Here is an 18,565-nt window from a genome sequence, read left to right as displayed (position 1 = left end):
TAGGGGCTAATGCCCTGGCCCATCAGGGATGCTCTACGCGGTCAAATGTGGGACACTTCTCCTCTCCTTTTAGCCCTCATAGCTAATCGGAAATTTTAAAAACATACTCAGGGTTCAGCACGGTGGAAAATGTAAAAGCTGCGCATGGTCAAGTGCTGGTGGCACTTGGTCAGCAGAAGCAGAAACTCTGCGGAGTTTCGGGTCTAAGCCCTGATATGGTGTTAGATACTGTGTAGTCTGTAGGCAATCAGAGCACTAATTTAGTCAGGAAAATGGCGAGCATTGTTGGGCTGAATGGCCCTGTTCTCGTCATTATGTTATGTTATGGTCTAAATTTAGATGCACAGAGTGTATGTACAGACAGAAGCACGTACAGACAGTACACAAGCACTTAAAAACATTGAGAGGAAAAAAGCATAGCCTTTTGCTATGATTGTAAATATATTGTAAATGTAATTACATAAAGCACATCGCTTTCGATATATATCATATTTTCTGTTGTAAGTGTGCATAGCTGATTATAATATGTCACGTATCGTCACAATATGTCACAATATGCTGTGCATATTGTAGGATACATGTATTCTTTGCGATAGTTGTATATAGCTAATTACAAGATGTCACATATTGTAGGGCATGCATATTTTTTGTGATAGTTGTATATAGCTAATTACAAGATGTCACATATTGTAGGGTACTCCAATACATATACTATATACTACTATATACAACTGTCGCATATTCTTTGCGACAGTTGTATATAGCTAATTACAAGATGTCACATATTGTAGGGTACGCGTATTCTTTGCGACAGTTGTATATAGCTAATTACAAGATGTCACATATTGTAGGGCATGCGTATTCTTTGCGATAGTTGTATATAGCTAATTACAAGATGTCACATATTGCAGGGTACTCCAGGCCATATGTCTGATTACTCGGTTCTGTAATCTCGTCCTCGTTTCCCTCCCGTGGTCCATATGCGCTCGTGTGTGCTTTCATCGCCACGGTAACACCGACGGCTTCGTTGCCCCCACCTCCTGCGCTGTAAGGCCAGCCGGCCAATTAATGCCCGCGGTTATGTGCCTGCTTACCATTATCACGCATAACCAAAACATAATAAATATAAACTATTATATTCTTCTTCTTTACTGATTGTGTACATTATCTGTCAATGGTATATGATCTATTTTTATCAGTGCTGTGTATTAGTTGTTGGAGTATAACAATATACTTTTATCAGTGATGTGTATTAGTTATTAGAGTATAACCTAATATACTTTTATCAGTGCTGTGTATTAGTTATTAGAGTATAACATAATATACTTTTATCAGTGCTGTGTATCAGTTATTAGAATATAACAGAACTTACTTTTGTCAGCACTGCTTCGTAGTTTATTTTTTCTTTCATGTACCCATAGTCATAACTGGCCATATTTACTTTTCCCCTAACCCTAATCAGAGTTTCTACATGATTTATGCATTGATTTTGTCATATAAAATATATATTTAGCATCATCCTCTGTGTATTCTGTGTATGTTTTATTTTTCCTGTGGCCATATTTGGATGTTTCCGGATGATTCTGAAAATCCCGGACGACGCGATCAGTCCCTTTGTTGTTCAGTGTTTTTGGCGGGAAAAGTGTAAGGGGGGACATATGTTCCCCTCGTCCCGCGCGGGGCGCCCGGCCTAAATCCCGCGAGATATAATCAATACTGCACGGGGGAGATTAATGAAGCGAGCGAGGCGATTGGTCGAGGCGTATCGGAGATCGATGGCGGAGTCAGGGAGGCGGCTTTGTGAAGTCTAAAGCAGATTTTGCCGATCGGATTTCTCCCCTAATCTCGCTCCAGCAGGACGTTGTTAGGTGTCAACAACGGGATAAGGCCAAACTCTCGGGTGATCCCAACACCCATGGGGGCGGGGGTGTTGGGGAAGCAAGGGGCTCCCTGTAATTTATATTTTAAAAACATTTATAGTTTATTTTGTGAAGCAGGGGGAGGGAGGCTAGTTGTGGTGTGGGACCTTCAGTATTGTTTGTGTGTTTTGTTTGGGGCAAGAGGGGCGCGTAATCAGTGAGAAGGCGACACCTCCATCTGCCCCGCCTCCTAGATTTGCCCAGCGTCAGATTAACGTCCCGGGTTTTCTTAAATCCCACTCCCTCCATGGGAGGGGGGACGGGGGGGGGGACGTGTCCGAGCTGATGACGGGGCGGTATATAAGGTCCTCTCCCCCGCGCCTCTGGCCATGCCTGAGCAGTGCGCCAGCTCCTCGGAGGGTCTATGAGCTCGGATGGCGGCCGTCTGCGTCCCCCCTACAGGCCCATCCCGGACACATCGCGGGACGGTCCCGCCCCACGCTTAAGAAGGGCTTCCTTACCGGGCCTGCTTTTTTAAAGCGCGCTCTTATTTTTTTACATTTTCTTTTATCGCTGTTTTTTAAAAACTTCATTTTCCGAGGCGGAGGGCTTCACTGCCGGTGGTCAGGATGAACTACCTCATTTCGGAAATGTACGACATGTCCAGCTCGGGGGGCGGGGGGTACCCCCAGACCATGGGCGGCGAGTACTGCATGTTTGGGGGTGACGGTCCTGGGTTTGAGCCCCACCCCTCGATGCCGATGCCCCTGCACCACCATCCCCAATACCCCCACCACCCCCCGTCCTGCATGGAGCAGGCCTGGCCTTCGGCCACGCCCTACGCCTGCGGTTACCCCGGCGACCACCCGCCGTTCAAGAGCGAGTTCTGCTCCATGGAGGCGCCCCTGGCGCCGTACGGGTCACCCGATTGCTACGGCGACGGCAAGCCCGACTTCTCCTACTTGCAGTGGATGGAGATGCCCGGGAAGAAAGGTAGGGAGAGCGACCGGAATACGACTGGAATGTTTCCGGAACGCGACCGGAATGTTTCCGGAACGTGACCGGAATGTTTCCGGAATTTGACCGGAATACGACCGGAGCACATCCACAAAGCGGCTAAATTGTGACCGTTACGCGACCAGATCACGACCGAAATCGCCAGACGAATGCAGTACCGGCTGCGGATGTTATTCTGGGGGGTTTTGGGAGGATGGTGGACGGGTTAGGGCTCAGGACATGATCCGGGTCGAAGGAGGTCACGGATGTGTGAACTCTTGACCGCTAATTTGAGAATGTCGGTTTGAGATTTGGAGATTCGACGGGTACGGTTTTGGTCGCTCTGAAACGCGATATGCTGGAGCGAGTCGTCGCGTTTTGTGATGGTGTCGTGGTCTCCCCCCTCCCGGCTGCGGGGTGAACATTAAAACCACGTTTTAATGCAAAAAAGCATTTAGAGTCCAGGACAGACGGGTGCAGCTAAAGGAATAGCACCAGTCCCACTGTACCTTTCAGCTGTGCTATTATGCTATCAATAGCATTAGCTCGGCTATCCCTGGCCATACAGAGTGAATTATGCTTATCGTATCATTAGCTAGGCTAACCTTGGCCGTGCAATGTGAATTATGCTAACAGTACCATTAGCTAGACTAATCCTGTCCATGGAGTGTGAATTAGCTATGCTAACCCTATCCATACAGGGTTAATTCTGCTTACAGTACCGTTAGCTAAGCTATTGTAGGCTGTACAGGATGAATTGTGCTTACTAGCTCATTAGGCCATAGTTTTTTCAGTAAGGAAAAGATCCCTCCCTCTCCCTCAAAGATCAATTCAATTAAAATATCATAGACAAATAATGCATATTAATGTGCATATTAATGCCTGTATTGCACGAGTGTGTGTGAATGAATTCAGTAGAAGTTACGGGACTAACTTTAATTAAATTCTGGGCTGTATAGACCCTTGAGATTCATGATGTTTTTTCAGTCCTTTCTGTTTTTTTGTGTCAGATATTTTGTGAAGATGCTGGTGCTCATTATTTCCTGAATTCCAGACAGTGCATTTAAAAATGTATTTATTTATTTATTATTATTATTATTATTATTTTGTTATTTTCTTTTAAAATGCACCTTCAATTGCGAAGTGTGAGAAACAGCAAGCTTCTGTGTCCAGGAATAAGTCCCTGTTTGCTTTGTTCTTGTTTGGGTTGTAATTGTACAGTTGGGTGGTATGTGTGTAATATGTAAAGATGCTGGTGCTGCTTGTTTGGGTTGTAATTGTACAGTTGGGTGGTATGTGTGTAATATGTAAAGATGCTGGTGCTGCTTGTTTGGGTTGTAATTGTACAGTTGGGCGGTATGTATGTAAATGTGTAAAGATGCTTGTTTGGTTTGTAATTGTACAGTTGGGTGGTATGTGTGTAAATTGAAGATGCTTGTTTGGTTTGAATTGTCATTGGGTTAATGTTAACTGAAAAGAGTGGTGTGCTGTTGGTGTGTGTGTACAGTTGGTAGGTATTTTAATATGTAACGATGCTGGTGCTGCTTGTTGGGTTGTATATACATTGGTCGTCATGTCTTCAATGTGTAAAGATGACTGGTGCGCTTGTTTACTGGTACACTGTACATCGTGGTATGTTATGTAAATTGTAAATGAGTACTTGTTGGTTGTAATTGTACAGTTGGTGGTATGTGTAATGTGTAAAGCTGTCTCACTTGTTGGTTGTAATTGTCATTGGCATGTATATATAATATCAGAATGGTGATGCTCACTGTTTGACCTGCGGGTACAACCAGTTACCTGGTACAAGGACAGTTTGTGCTGTGTGTGGACAGAGGCAGCTACCTTCACCGCTGCATTACTCTACTGAGTGCACAGGTACTGCAGCTCAGCTGAGCTACACCTGAGTCACACCTGTCTTCACCTGTGCTACACCTGAGTCACACCTGTACTCACCTGAGTCACATCTGAGTCACACCTGTCTTCACCTGTGCTACACCTGTACTCACCTGAGTCACACCTGTCTTCACCTGCGCTACACCTGTACTCACCTGAGTCACACCTGTCTTCACCTGTGCTACACCTGAGTCACACCTGTCTTCACCTGTGCTACACCTGTACTCACCTGAGTCACATCTGAGTCACACCTGTCCTCACATAAGCTGCACCTGATCGTCACCTTATCCATATTAAAGTCATAAGTCATGCTGTCAGTTATCCTGATGTAAACGATAAATAAATAACTTTGCAGGTAAATTAAACTTAGTAAACGATATATTACCAAACAAAATGATCTTGGTGCGAATCCCCCAAAACTCTGGTAAGAAAGTGAAGGCACCAAGGCAAAAATGCTTTTCTCTTCTTTTTAATGTTCTCTTTGTTCTTTAGTCTTTATAAACAGAGCCTTACAATAAAACAAATGTTTTCGCCGAAGCCTTTTTCAGGGATATTTTATCGTACTGCTCCGTTTAGATCGACTAAAGAACATAAACTAATAGACTAACATCTCCAGGCAAGAGCTGATAAATAATTAGGTGAGCAGACAAAATGGGCGCACGTTTGGAAAAGCTGCTGATCTCCTTCTGTTTGCTTTTCCTCTCCGCCTTCGAGGGTTTTTTCCGACGGACGATTCAGAAGAACCTGAACCCGACGTACGCTTGCAAGTACGAGGCCAAGTGCGTCATCGACAAGGTCACCAGGAACCAGTGCCAGGAATGCCGCTTCAAGAAGTGCATCGCCGTCGGCATGGCGACGGACTGTGAGTCAACCAACCGCCCCCCCCACTACGACTACTACTATAAATGCTACTACTCTTATTATTATTATTATTATTATTATTATTATCATCATCGTCATCATCAGGGATGGGGTCAGTTGCATTTCAGCTAATTCAATTTGTCTGTGAGGATCTTTTTTTTTTAGTCCGTTAAATTACATTTCCGTTGATTTGCTGAACTGGCTGAACTGAAATTCAGCTCTGTAAATGATCACAGCACTGGGGTATTGTTAGTGCTGTTGTGAAATTGTGATCACATGACAAACGTTTCAGCAAATGTGGGTTTTAAGATTAGTGACCTCCGCCCCCCCAGCAGTGCAGCAGTGTAAATATTCCAAAAATGATTCATAGTCAGCTTGTCGTCTGCACCATTTTACCACTAATTTGGCAATGGCAAATTTTTTGTACTGCAACTCCAAAATAATCCAGTGTTTTTGAGTTTGTTTCCGTTTCCCTTGGGAACCAGTAATATCGCTCAATGACCACTGAAAAATTAACGTTTTGGTTTTTTTTTTACTTTGTTTTTAAAGTTAAAAAGGTGAGCGTTGCAGAACACGCTGAACAGAAACTTACAGTATTACCTTGATGTTTTTTTTGTTTTGCTGTTACGGTGTTTTCACCTTGAGGACTGAATTAAGAGCGATGTCCATTTGTGTTTCAAAAGAGCATTTCATCCTCAGTTTGTGTTTTTTGGCCCCAATCCCGCATCACAAAACTGCATTTTAAAAGCTCAGTTGCTGACTGTTAGTTTTGCGTGATTGTTACACATTAGTTACACGGTAGTTACGCAGCTATGAAGCCGCTGCTCCTCGTGAGTGGGATCACGGAGATGAGAGCTGGTTTCCTGTCTGAGCAGGAACGTGTCTTTACCTCTTATAAGCGGACTGGACTGTTTACCGTTGTCATTCAAGGTTCCCGTGGTCCTTTGAAAATCTTAAAAAAGAGGAGCTGCTTGAATTTCGAATGTCTGAAATCCAAGGTTCTCAGAGTGGATTGGACTTCTCCTTGAATTTGCTCCCTGTTGGGTTACGTGTTTTTTTTAATTAATTTATTTTTTTTATTTAACTCCGAAGAAAAGTTTCAGATTGCTGAGAGTTCAGTGTTGACCTATTACTGAACCTCGTTAGAAGATTACATGCGTTCGATTGCAATTGTTCCCCTGCTGGAGAAAGGCTTTGAGAGCAGAGATTACGAAACAAATCGAGTGTAGGACGGATAATGGCTCAGTTCAGCTGAGTGGTCCAGTGACCATGAAAGTGCCTTGTCACAGACCCACTAGGCTCTGCATATGGGGGCTAAGTAAGTGCAGGTGTACTGAGCGTGCATCGCTGCTGGGTCCACAGCCGGTTCACAGGGTTCATGTGTGCTGGGTTTGTGCTAGCATCGTGCTAGATTTGGGTTAGCGCTGTGTTGGGTTTGTGTTAGCATTGGGTAAGATTTGGGTTAGCATTGTGCTGAGACTGGGTTCCCTGTCTGTTTTGTTTGGGTTAGCATTGGAATAGGTTTGGATTACCAGAGTGCTGGGTTTGGGTTAGCACTGTGCTGGGTTTGGGTTAGCACTGTGCTGGGTCTGTATTAGCCTTGTGCTCTGTTTGGATTAGAATTGTGATGGGTTTGGGGTGGCATTGTCCTAGGTTCGGGCTGGCATTGTTCTGGGTTTGGGTTAGCACTGAGCTAGATTTAGGTTAGCATAGTGCTAGGTTTGGGTTAGCTATGTGTTTTGTTTGGGTTAGCGGTGTGCTAGGTTTGGGTTAGCATTGTGCTAGGTTTTGGTTAGCTGTGTGTTTTGTTTGGGTTAGCACTGAGCTAGATTTAGGTTAGCATTGTGCTAGGTTTGGGTTAGCAGTATGCTAAGTTTGGGTTAGCACTGAGCTAGATTTAGGTTAGCATTGTGCTAGGTTTGGGTTAGCAGTATGCTAAGTTTGGGTTAGCACTGAGCTAGATTTAGGTTAGCATTGTGCTAGGTTTGGGTTAGCAGTATGTGTTTTGGGTTAGTGAGCTAGATTTAGGTTAGCATTGTGCTAGGTTTGGGTTAGCAGTATGCTAAGTTTGGGTTAGCACTGAGCTAGATTTAGGTTAGCGGTGTGCTAGGTTTGGGTTAGCATTGTGCTAGGTTTGCTTGGTTTTAAAAGGAACCCCTTTGCGCGGTTCCTCGCTCGTCTCCCTCCGCCTCGCAGTGGTGCTGGATGACAGCAAGAGGCTGGCCAAGCGCCGGCTGATCGAGGAGAACCGGGAGCGGCGGCGGAGGGTGGAGCTGCAGAGGAGCGTCTGGGACAGGCCGGAGCCCACGCCCGAGGAGTGGGAGCTCATCCACCTGGTCACCGAGGCCCACATGGCAACAAACGCCCAGGGCAACCACTGGAAGCAGAAACGCAAGTTCCTGGTGAGGCTTCCTGCGCCAAGGGGCTCAGGGTCGCCTCTGATTCGCTGTTGCATTGGCCACGCCCCCCCGCCTCTCCCTGGCTCCACCCCCTTTCATGCCTACTTCCACCAAACCCTGCCCCGAACCCCGCCCTAGCCCCGCCCCTGCCACGCCCGTTCTCATGCCACTGTCCTGACGTTAACCTCTCCCTGTGTTTTTGTATTTTTGTAGAGCTGGGGGGATGTAGAGGACTATTGGATGCTGTTTCTCCCACAGAACAGCAATAACTAACGGAACCTCTCTCTCCTTTTATTATTTTTATTTTTTTTTTTATCTTGTTTTGGTCTGGTTTTTTTGTCATTTGTGAATTCACTACATTTTTTGTTTTTTCCCTCCCCCTTCCTTCCTTCCTCCTCCTCTTCCTCCTCATTTTCCTCCTCCTCCTCATTCTCCTCCCTCTCCCAGCGCTGTTCTAAAGCTAATAAACGAAATATGTGTTAATATTCTTTGTGATTCTCTTGTTTTTCCCCTCTCTCTGTTTCCCTTTATCTGTCTGTCTGTCTACCTCTGTTGTACAATGTTCTCACCTGTACCTGTCCAGGTGCTAACACCTTTCTGTCTGTGTGTCTGTATGTGTGTATAATCTGTAATTGTATCCTGCCGATCTGGGGACACTGTTGACACAGAGGTGGGGTTTCCGTGGTGAAATTTCAAAAGGCGCGACCAAGCGAATCGCAAACAAGCCGCAAGTTTTGATTTCCATTGTGGAGAATTGGCCTACCACATCAAAACTCTCTTACACAAGCCTTGAATCGGCCAAAGCAGACGGGCTTACTGTGAGAAATACAATACCCGTGAATGCACTTTTTCTTCGTTTTATTTTTGCTTTATAGCTTGAGCCTAAATCCTTCCTATGGAACCTCCACCACTTAAAATACTGACATGTTTTTAACCCCCCCCCCCTTCTCTTTTTCTGTCTCTGTCTCCCTCTCTCAAAATTCAAAATGCTTTATTGGCATGAAATACATTTGCGAATAAGTGTACACATAGAAATACAAAAAGACATTAGAGCATGAACATTAATTGAACCGAACAATTGTTATATCTGTTTAACAACAGACACTATGATAAAACATTTAAAAAATTAAAAATAATAATAATAGCAATGCAAAAGCGAAAATAAGTTCATACTAATAATAATAATTAATACATTTATAAATTATATTAATACATTTGGTGGTCAATCATTTTTCCTCAAATTATGGCTGTCTCTCTCTCCCAATCTCTCCCTCTTTCTCTCTCTCTCCCCGTCTCCCTGTCTCCCTCTCTCTATCTTTCTCTCTCCCTGTCTCTGTCCCTGTCTCCCAGTGTCTCTCCCTGTCTCCCTGTTTCTCTCTATCCCCCCTCTCTGTCTCTCCCTCTCTCTCTCCCCCTCTCCCTGTCCCTGTCTCTGTCCTGAGTGCTGTCTTGTTGAGATTAACGCTGTCTTGTCTCTAGTTTGGCTTGGCGCTGGGCTGTGCACTGATGGTTCACCATGCCTGTTGATTGCTCAACAGGAGGAAGAGACAATGCTACTTAATGAAATAACATGTAATTTATTCTGTGCTTCTGACCAGAGCGACGTTCGAGTGGCCGAATGCAAGGTAAGCGGCCCAAGTAGCTCCGCGTTATTTTTTATTATTTTTAAAAAGCAGAAACACTGTTCTTCTCTCCACACCTCTCTCCCACACACTCGCGCTCTCTTGCTCTCTCTCTCGCCCACACTCTCCCCCTCCCTCTCTCTCTTGCTGTTTCTCTCGCCTACACTCTCCCTCCCTCTCCCTCCCTCCCTCCCTCTCTCCCTCTCTCGTGGGCACAGAAGAGATTCTGAGAGCTTCGATGAGAGTGTCCTGTGTGTGCTGTCTGCAGGTGTCTGTTAGAGCATTTGGGAGTAGTGCGGTATTTTGGGGTTTTGAGTTTGAGGGGTTTCGGGGGGGTTATGACGTGAGATGTTATATTTGCTTTCTGTACCTTGAACGTAATTATGAAAAATGTTTTTTTAAATGTGAAAAAATTATTCTAAATTTAAATTTAAAAAAACTTTAGCCAGGGCCATTATTCACTTCCTGACACCACCTAACCTCTCTCACTGCTTTGCACGTGTGACAATGAAAAGCTTTTGTGACATCACCGCCATCGCCTCGGTGACCGTCGGAACCTTGCGCTCCCTCGGGTTCTGAGCCCCGCCTCTCCCTGTTGTTGCAGGCGGAGGACATTGGTCAAGCCCCCATCCTCAGTGCCCCAGAGGGGAACAAGGTGGACATAGAGGCCTTCAGTCAGTTCACTAAAATCATCACCCCGGCCATCACCCGGGTGGTGGACTTTGCCAAAAAGCTCCCCATGTTCTGTGAGGTAAGAGGGTCTGGGTGGCGATACGCACGCGTCTCTCCCCCTCTCCCCCTCTCTCTCTCTCTCCGTCTCTCCCCCTCTCTCTCTCGCCATCTCTCCCCCTCTCTCTCTCCCTCTCTCTCTCTCTCTCTCCCCCCCCCTCTCTCTCTCTGTCTCCCATCTCCCTCTCTCCCCCCCAGATCGTCCTGCTGAAGGGGTGCTGTATGGAGATCATGTCACTCAGCCACCCCCCCCCCCCTCTGTCTCTCTCTCCCCCTCTCTCTCTCTAGCTCCCCTGTGAGGACCAGATCGTCCTGCTGAAGGGGTGCTGTATGGAGATCATGTCGCTGAGTCTCTCTCTCTCTCTCTCTCTCTCTTTTAGCTCCCCTGTGAGGACCAGATCGTCCTGCTGAAGGGGTGCTGTATGGAGATCATGTCTCTGAGTCTCTCTCTCTCTCTCTCTCCCCCTCTCTCTAGCTCCCCTGTGAGGACCAGATCGTCCTGCTGAAGGGGTGCTGCATGGAGATCATGTCTCTGAGTCTCTCCCCCTCTCTCTCACCCTCTCTCTCTCCCCCTCTCTCTCTCTCTCTCTAGCTCCCCTGTGAGGACCAGATCGTCCTGCTGAAGGGGTGCTGCATGGAGATCATGTCGCTGCGGGCGGCGGTGCGCTACGACCCGGAGAGCGAGACGCTAACGCTGAACGGCGAGATGGCGGTCACGCGCGGGCAGCTGAAGAACGGCGGCCTGGGCGTGGTCTCCGACGCCATCTTCGACCTGGGCGTGTCCCTGTCCGCCTTCAACCTGGACGACTCGGAGGTGGCGCTCCTGCAAGCCGTCATTCTCCTGAGCTCGGGTGAGGCTCCGCCCCCTGTGCGCACGCGCGCGCGGGACTGTGTGTGTGTCTGAATGTGAGCAACTGTGTGTGTGTGTGTGTGTGTGTGTGTGTGTGTGTGTGTGTGTGTGAGTGTACGTGTGAGTGAGTGTGAGCGTGTGTGAGTGTATGTGTGTGAGTGCGTGTGTGAGTGAGTGTATGTGAGTGTGTGAACAGGTGTGTGTGTATGTGTAATGTGTGTGTGTGCATGTATGTGTGCTTTGTGTGTGTGTGTGTGTGTGCTTATCACATACTCTAGTCTTTTCCTTCTGATTCAGACATTGAGGGTCTGGGACATAGTTCCCTGATAAATTCAGGAAAACTTGGCAAAAGCGGGAAAAGCGTGATCGGACTTCCGGGAATTCCCAGCGGGGGAGAAACGCTGGTTCCTGTGCTGCCCCCCCCAGGGCCGGCCGCTCAGAACCGCCAGCCTCGCTCGTCCTTCCGAGGCGCGGATTAAAATCCGAAAAAGGCCCACGCGGGGCGAATACGAGCCTGCGGGGGGGGGGGGGGGGCGGGGGGCACCACAGCTGTTCTTCTCCTCTTCCGGTAAACGAGTCCGGGGAGCGATGCTGTTCATCCGCAGCGCGGGGGGGGGGGGGGGGGGGTGGGGGGGGCTTTAATCCTCTGGCCCCTTCTGTGTGGAGATTATCGGGGAAGGAAAACCTTCTAATGATATGATTGTGCAGAGATTACGCCGCTGGCCCCGATCAATAACCAAACACTAAATTACACGTCTCCTAACCTCTTAAAAGATTAGGCGTTTGCGCTTGCCTGCTGTTGCCTATTTCCGTAGTTTTTTTTATTTTTTGGGGGGGGGGGTGTTTCTGGGTCGTGACGACTCTGGGGCGTGCTGCTCTTCTTCGGTTGCTGAACCCCCCCGCGTCATGCATTAGCTTCATGAGCTTCACGGTTGCCCTGCAGAGAAGGAGAGAGAGAGAGAGAGAGAGAGAGAGCGCACCCACACCGACACAAAAACAAAATAAACAAACACCTTCGCCCTTCCCCCTCACGGGGTTCTGGGTAACAACCTAAATAAAAACTAAAACAACAAACTAAAATAACAAAGACGAAAGAAAGTACAGTGGCAGCTTTTCAGCTGGCCAGCTCCTCCCACTTTTCAGTGGCGGGTCCCTTTTGTGCGCTGACAGATAAAACTCAAACTCGCTCTCTCTCTCTCAGTGTGTGCTCCCGGGCTCGGCCCCAAACTGTGGAGAGGAGCGCACCTTTAAAGACCTGGGCTGATTGGTTAACGCAACCCAGGTGTGTGTGCTCTCTCCACCAGCCGCCGTTGCCAAGACCAATCCAGTTCACCGCCAGACCAGAATGTTATGAGTTATGAGTGCTAGCACTGGTAGCTCTGTGTTTTCTGTGAGGGTTAGCGCTATTAGTGCTAGCATTGGTAGTTCTGTGTTTTAGCGCTATTAGTGCTAGCATTGGTAGTTCTGTGTTTTCTCTGTGGTTACATATGAGTGCTAGTATTGGTAGCTCGTGTGTTTTCTCTGTGGGTTAGCGCTATTAGTGCTAGTATTGGTAGCTCTGTGTTTTCTCTGTGGGTTAGCACTATGAGTGCTAGTATTGGTAGCTCTGTGTTTTCTCTGTGGGTTAGCACTATGAGTGCTAGTATTGGTAGCTCTGTGTTTTCTCTGTGGGTTAGCATTATGAGTGCTAGTATTGGTAGCTCTTGTGTTTTCTCTGTGGGTTAGCACTATGAGTGCTAGTATTGGTAGCTCTGTGTTTTCTCTGTGGGTTAGCACTATGAGTGCTAGTATTGGTAGCTCTGTGTTTTCTCTGTGGGTTAGCACTATAGGTGCTAGCATTGGTAGCTCTTGTGTTTTCTCTCTGAGTTAGCGCTATTAGTGCTAGTATTGGTAGCTCGTGTTTTCTCTGTGGGTTAGCACTATGAGTGCTAGTATTGGTAGCTCTTGTGTTTTCTCTGTGGGTTAGCGCTATTAGTGCTAGTATTGGTAGCTCGTGTTTTCTCTGTGGGTTAGCGCTATTAGTGCTAGCATTGGTAGCTCTGTGTTTTCTCTGTGGGTTAGCGCTATGAGTGCTAGCATTGGTAGCTCTGTGTTTTCTCTGTGGGTTAGCACTATTAGTGCTAGCATTGGTAGCTCTGTGTTTTCTCTGTGGGTTAGCATTATGAGTGCTAGCATTGGTAGCTCTTGTGTTTTCTCCCTGAGTTAGCGCTATGAGTGCTAGCATTGGTAGCTCTGTGTTTTCTCTGTGGGTTAGCGCTATGAGTGCTAGTATTGGTAGCTCTGTGTTTTCTCTGTGGGTTAGCGCTTTTAGTGCTAGCATTGGTAGCTCTTGTGTTTCCTCTCTGAGTTAGCATTATGAGTGCTAGTATTGGTAGCTCTGTGTTTTCTCTGTGGGTTAGCGCTATGAGTGCTAGCATTGGTAGCTCTGTGTTTTCTCTGTGGGTTAGCGCTATGAGTGCTAGTATTGGTAGCTCTGTTTTCTCTGTGGGTTAGCGCTATGAGTGCTAGTATTGGTAGCTCTGTGTTTTCTCTGTGGGTTAGCGCTATGAGTGCTAGTATTGGTAGCTCTGTGTTTTCTCTGTGGGTTAGCACTATGAGTGCTAGTATTGGTAGCTCTGTATTTTCTCTGTGGGTTAGCGCTATGAGTGCTAGCATTGGTAGCTCTGTGTTTTCTCTGTGGGTTAGCACTATGAGTGCTAGTATTGGTAGCTCTGTTTTTTCTCTGTGGTTAGCTATGAGTGCTAGATTGGTAGCTCTGTGTTTTCTCTGTGGGTTAGCGCTATGAGTGCTAGCATTGGTAGCTTGTGTTTTCTCTTGAGTTAGCTTATGAGTGCTAGCATTGGTAGCTCTGTGTTTTCTCTGTGGGTTAGCGCTATTAGTGCTAGCATTGGTAGCTCTGTGTTTTCTCTGTGGGTTAGCACTATTAGTGCTAGCATTGGTAGCTCTGTGTTTTCTCTGTGGGTTAGCACTATGAGTGCTAGCATTGGTAGCTCTGTGTTTTCTCTGTGGGTTAGCACTATGAGTGCTAGTATTGGTAGCTCTGTGTTTTCTCTGTGGGTTAGCGCTATGAGTGCTAGCATTGGTAGCTCTGTGTTTTCTCTCTGAGTTAGCGTTATGAGTGCTAGCATTGGTAGCTCTGTGTTTTCTCTCTGAGTTAGCGCTATGAGTGCTAGCATTGGTAGCTCTGTGTTTTCTCTGTGGGTTAGCACTATTAGTGCTAGCATTGGTAGCTCTGTGTTTTCTCTGTGCGTTAGCGCTATGAGTGCTAGCATTGGTAGCTCTGTGTTTTCTCTCTGAGTTAGCGCTATGAGTGCTAGTATTGGTAGCTCTGTGTTTTCTCTGTGGGTTAGCATTATGAGTGCTAGTATTGGTAGCTTGTGTGTTTCTCCATGTTATCACAGTGCAGTAGCCCCACAGGTTGGCGCTGTGAGTTAGCGGGCAGCGCCCTCACCTCCTCCGTCTTTCCCCCGCCGTGTGCAGACCGGCCGGGCCTGAGCAGCGTGGACCGGATCGAGCGCTGCCAGGAGGACTTCCTCCTGGCCTTCGAGCACTACATCAACTACCGCAAACACAAGGTGGCGCACTTCTGGCCCAAGCTCCTGATGAAGGTGACGGACCTGCGCATGATCGGGGCCTGCCACGCCAGCCGCTTCCTGCACATGAAGGTGGAGTGCCCCACCGAACTCTTCCCCCCCCTCTTCCTGGAGGTGTTCGAGGACTGACGGTACGGGACACGACCCCCCACCCCCCTCCAAAAAAAACTCTGAAGCACTACTGTCGATTCATTCCATACCGTAGGAGTAGCGTCAGGCCTAGTCTTGGATGGAACCATTCCTACAAATGCGGGTACATGTGAATAGCAATTTTATTTTATTTTTTTGTGTTGTTTTTTTTTTTTTGGGGTATTTGATTTAGTGTTTTTTTGTGTAAATTTATCTTCTTTGTATCCTTGTTGTTTTTTTTTTTTTTTTTAATTTTGTCTGTGCTTACGTGATTGTTTTAGAACTTGGTCGTTCGCTAGCCAATGTCATGCCAGTGACTTTTCAGTTTTCAGTTGCACCTGAAAAAAAAAAAAAAAGTACCGTTTCCAAAAAGAGCGAGAAAAAGATAAAAGAGAGAAAAAAAAAACAGAAGGCATGTTTCCCGCCCTCCCACTCTTGGTCGCCTCTTCAACCGAAAACAAACAGAAAACAGGTACTACTCCTCAGTCGTTGTCAATGTTTTACAGTGAAGCTAGCTTTGTAATGTTGAATTTAGGGATTTTTTTTAAGGTTTGTTATTGGCTGGAAAACAGTGGAATCCTCTTGGATGCTGCCATTCTGGACTTCAGGTGAACACACACAAACACACACTCACACACACACGAACACATACAGACACAGACATACACACACAGACACAAACACACACAGACACATACACAGACACACACGTGCACGCACACACAAGCACGCACACACATGCACGCACACACATGTACGCACACACAGACACACACACACACACTCATGCATCATGACTGCACCCACATCGATGGCACATTTTTTTATTCTGTTTGTTTCCACGGTCAGGCACACGTACGTTTTTTTCCGGTCTTTTCCAGATAAAAGCGCATTCTCTGTTCCGCTCACCACCAGTCAAGGAACAGACAGCATCAGCGAAGGAGCCGGCCAACTCACTTAAAATTCACTTCTGTTGAAAGATTTCTCTTGTTTGGTGCCAAAAAAATAATGTAAAAAATGTGTTTTTCTTTTTTTTTTTAATAGACAGAATAATGGATCATATTCTGTTCTGGGGTCCAGGAGGTTTGACTCGACTGGACCCGGTTTGTAAAGGGACATTATAGGATGTGGGTTCCACGGTCCCCACAAACGGTACCGTCGGAACCCTGCTCTGTTTGTCCCTCTTTGTGTGCCGTAGCTGTGCAGCAGTGTGGCCCCCTCAGGCAGCCGGCTAGGGGTCCCCCCAACTTTTGATGTCCCCTTAAATGAACACGGCGACTGAGGACCGCCCCCCCCACTCCCCCCACCTCAGTAAAAAGGGGCGGGGCAGTTTTGGGACGCTTTTTATCGCGCCCACTCACGGAAACCTGTCTAACATGTGACTTCACAGCGTGCAGCTATTCAGTGCAATATGAACACCACACAATTTACATTTCAAGTCTTAAGTTCAAAACTTAAGTTTAAGAAAAATACTTTTTTTCAGGAGATTTCGTAAAGTAGATATTTTAGAGCAGCCCCCCCCACCCCACCCCACTCCACTCCAGGAAGCTCCTAAGCTGGCCAACCACCAGTTGGCTGCACAGTTTCATCTGCGTCTTACAGGAATTCACATTTCACGTTAACTTAAGCAGTACGCACGGAGGTGGTGCTTCTCCTAGCACTGGCTGCTGCTTGTAAATGTTGATGAAAGAGGAAGAGAGATCCTCACTCTAGATTTTGAGCGGATGTGACATCGGACCGGACGCAGACTGACGTGCACGAATAGTGTTGTTTTTTTGTTTGTTTGTTTTTTTCTACATTCATTCGAGTCTCGGTTGTTTTGTTCTTAAACCGTTTGTACCTGTCCTTCTCCAGAACCGTTACAAAAAAAAAAAAAGAGAACCAAGAAACGTCCGATCGTTACGACGACGTGTACTTTAATCATTCACGCAAACACACTCCCTCACACACACACACACACACACACACGCACAGAGAAAACGGTCGAGCTTTTTTTCGGCGAAAGGATGTTTTCGGGACGTTTATTCCCCGTGAGTTAGCGCTGGGCTAGCCGCAGCATCAGCGGCAGCGGCGGCACATTTTCGGGGGTGTTTGAAAGGGTCTGGCCTTCGCCACTCACAGTTACCCTCTCTGTCTCATGGACATTGCACAGACAATCAGCTTTAGGCCAGAGAGAGCCCCAAGCCCTGAGTCACCATGGCAGCAAAGGGGGAGGGGGGGGGTCCTTGGCCACGCCCCCACAGTCTGACAAGGGGGGGGGGGAATTAATGTTGATGAAAGAATGTTATAGTCTGTATACGTATTTTTTTTAACAATGCGCCATTGTGGATATTTGCTCTTACAAACTGTGGGTGTGCTACTCGGTGTTTAAAAAAAAAAACAAACAAAAAAAAAAAGAATACATTTAAAAAGCATTAAAAAGCTATAAGTATATTTATATATTATTATATATATAAATATACAAGGCTTCTAAATATTTTACAGTATAAAGGAAAAGTCGTATATTTTCAGAATGGTGATATTTTTACAGATGTTATATGCCTACAATGAAACATTTTGCGGTTTCACGGACGTGACAAAAACAAGTTCTCTCAGAGGCGCAAATGGTGTACCGATGAGAGAAAATAACAGCAATTGTAATTACGAATTATGATATTCATATGCAGCCCTGTTTTCAGCGTAACTTCCACCATTCCAAGAGCGAGACTTTAGAAGCACTGTGCTTTCTCTGGTCCGGAGGGAATCCCACAGGCCACGCTCTAGACTGACCTTGCAGTTTGACAGAAGAGCAGCCCTGATCTCAAACATTCAGTCCCTCAAATTAGGCAGTTCTCCTCTCCGTCTCCCTCCTCCTCTCCCTCTCTGTCTCGCTCTCTCCATCTCCCTCTGCCTGTCCCTCTCCTGCTCTGTCTCTCTCCCTCTGTCTCCCTCCCTCTCCTGCTCTCCATCTCTCCCCCTCTCTGTCTCTCTCTCTCATCTCCCTCCCTCTCTCTGTCTCTCTCCCCCCTCTGTCTCTCTCTCTCTCCATCTCCCTCCCTCCCTCTCCTGCTCTTCGTCTCTCTCCTACACTCCCTCCCTCTCCTGCTCTCCATCTCTCCCCCACTCTGTCTCTCTCTCTCATCTCCCTCCCTCTCTCCGTCTCTCTCCCCCCTCTCTCTCTCTCTCATCTCCCTCCCTCTCTCCGTCTCTCTCCCCTCTCTCTCTCCATCTCCCTCCCTCTCTCTCCTGCTCTCCGTCTCTCTCTCCCCCTCTCCCTCGCACTCCGTCTGCTCGAACCCGAGCCACCGAATCGTTTCTCTGTGCGTCCTGCTTCTTGCCGTGCAGCAGGCCAGGCGATGCCGTGCGTCACTGCTGAACGGTGAGGCCCGGGCAGGGAGGGGCGAGAGGGGGGCGCGACCGGGTCCGTTTTCAAAATGGCCGAAAGGCGTTGCGTCCCAAATTTAACACGCAGCACCCCGGTGGCCCTCAGACAGCCGTTCCGGGGCGGATTTGCACAGGTTCGAATGTTGTTGCTGTGAAGTGCATTAACCAAGCTGGGAAGACAATGTTTAAAGTTGCACTAAAGATGATGATGATGATGATGATGATGAAAATGATGTTTTGGTTCTGAAAATAAAATGGTTTTGGAGAA

The 18,565-nt window shown here is 47.1% G+C and overlaps 1 protein-coding gene across 2 annotated transcripts; it reads left to right on the top strand.

The window, feature by feature from the left end:
- The first annotated feature begins 4,936 nt into the window (after nucleotides 1-4,936).
- Nucleotides 4,937-18,565, top strand: LOC135262133 (thyroid hormone receptor beta-like). 2 transcript variants are annotated; one of them, XM_064349017.1, is made up of 6 exons: nucleotides 4,937-5,613; nucleotides 7,809-8,014; nucleotides 9,610-9,636; nucleotides 10,238-10,384; nucleotides 10,955-11,213; nucleotides 14,693-18,565. In XM_064349017.1, exons 1-6 carry the CDS (start codon nucleotides 5,403-5,405, stop codon nucleotides 14,932-14,934), a joined length of 1,092 nt encoding a protein of 363 aa, XP_064205087.1. In that variant the 5' UTR covers nucleotides 4,937-5,402; the 3' UTR covers nucleotides 14,935-18,565. The 2 variants fall into 2 exon arrangements, with proteins under 2 accessions (XP_064205087.1, XP_064205086.1); XM_064349016.1 differs by having other exon boundaries at nucleotides 9,550-9,636.

Source organism: Anguilla rostrata, chromosome 8, assembly GCF_018555375.3.
Source record: "Anguilla rostrata isolate EN2019 chromosome 8, ASM1855537v3, whole genome shotgun sequence".
Lineage (NCBI taxonomy): Eukaryota > Metazoa > Chordata > Actinopteri > Anguilliformes > Anguillidae > Anguilla > Anguilla rostrata.
This window is presented reverse-complemented; position numbering and strand designations above follow the sequence as displayed.

Coding starts and splice junctions, on each gene's coding strand:
- LOC135262133 (XM_064349016.1), top strand. CDS start 5,403: ATGGGCGCACGTTTGGAAAAGCTGCTGATCTCCTTCTGTTTGCTTTTC. Junction 8,015..9,549: donor AGCAGAAACGCAAGTTCCTG/GTGAGGCTTCCT, acceptor ATTGCTCAACAG/GAGGAAGAGACAATGCTACT. Junction 10,385..10,954: donor AGCTCCCCATGTTCTGTGAG/GTAAGAGGGTCT, acceptor CTCTCTCTCTAG/CTCCCCTGTGAGGACCAGAT.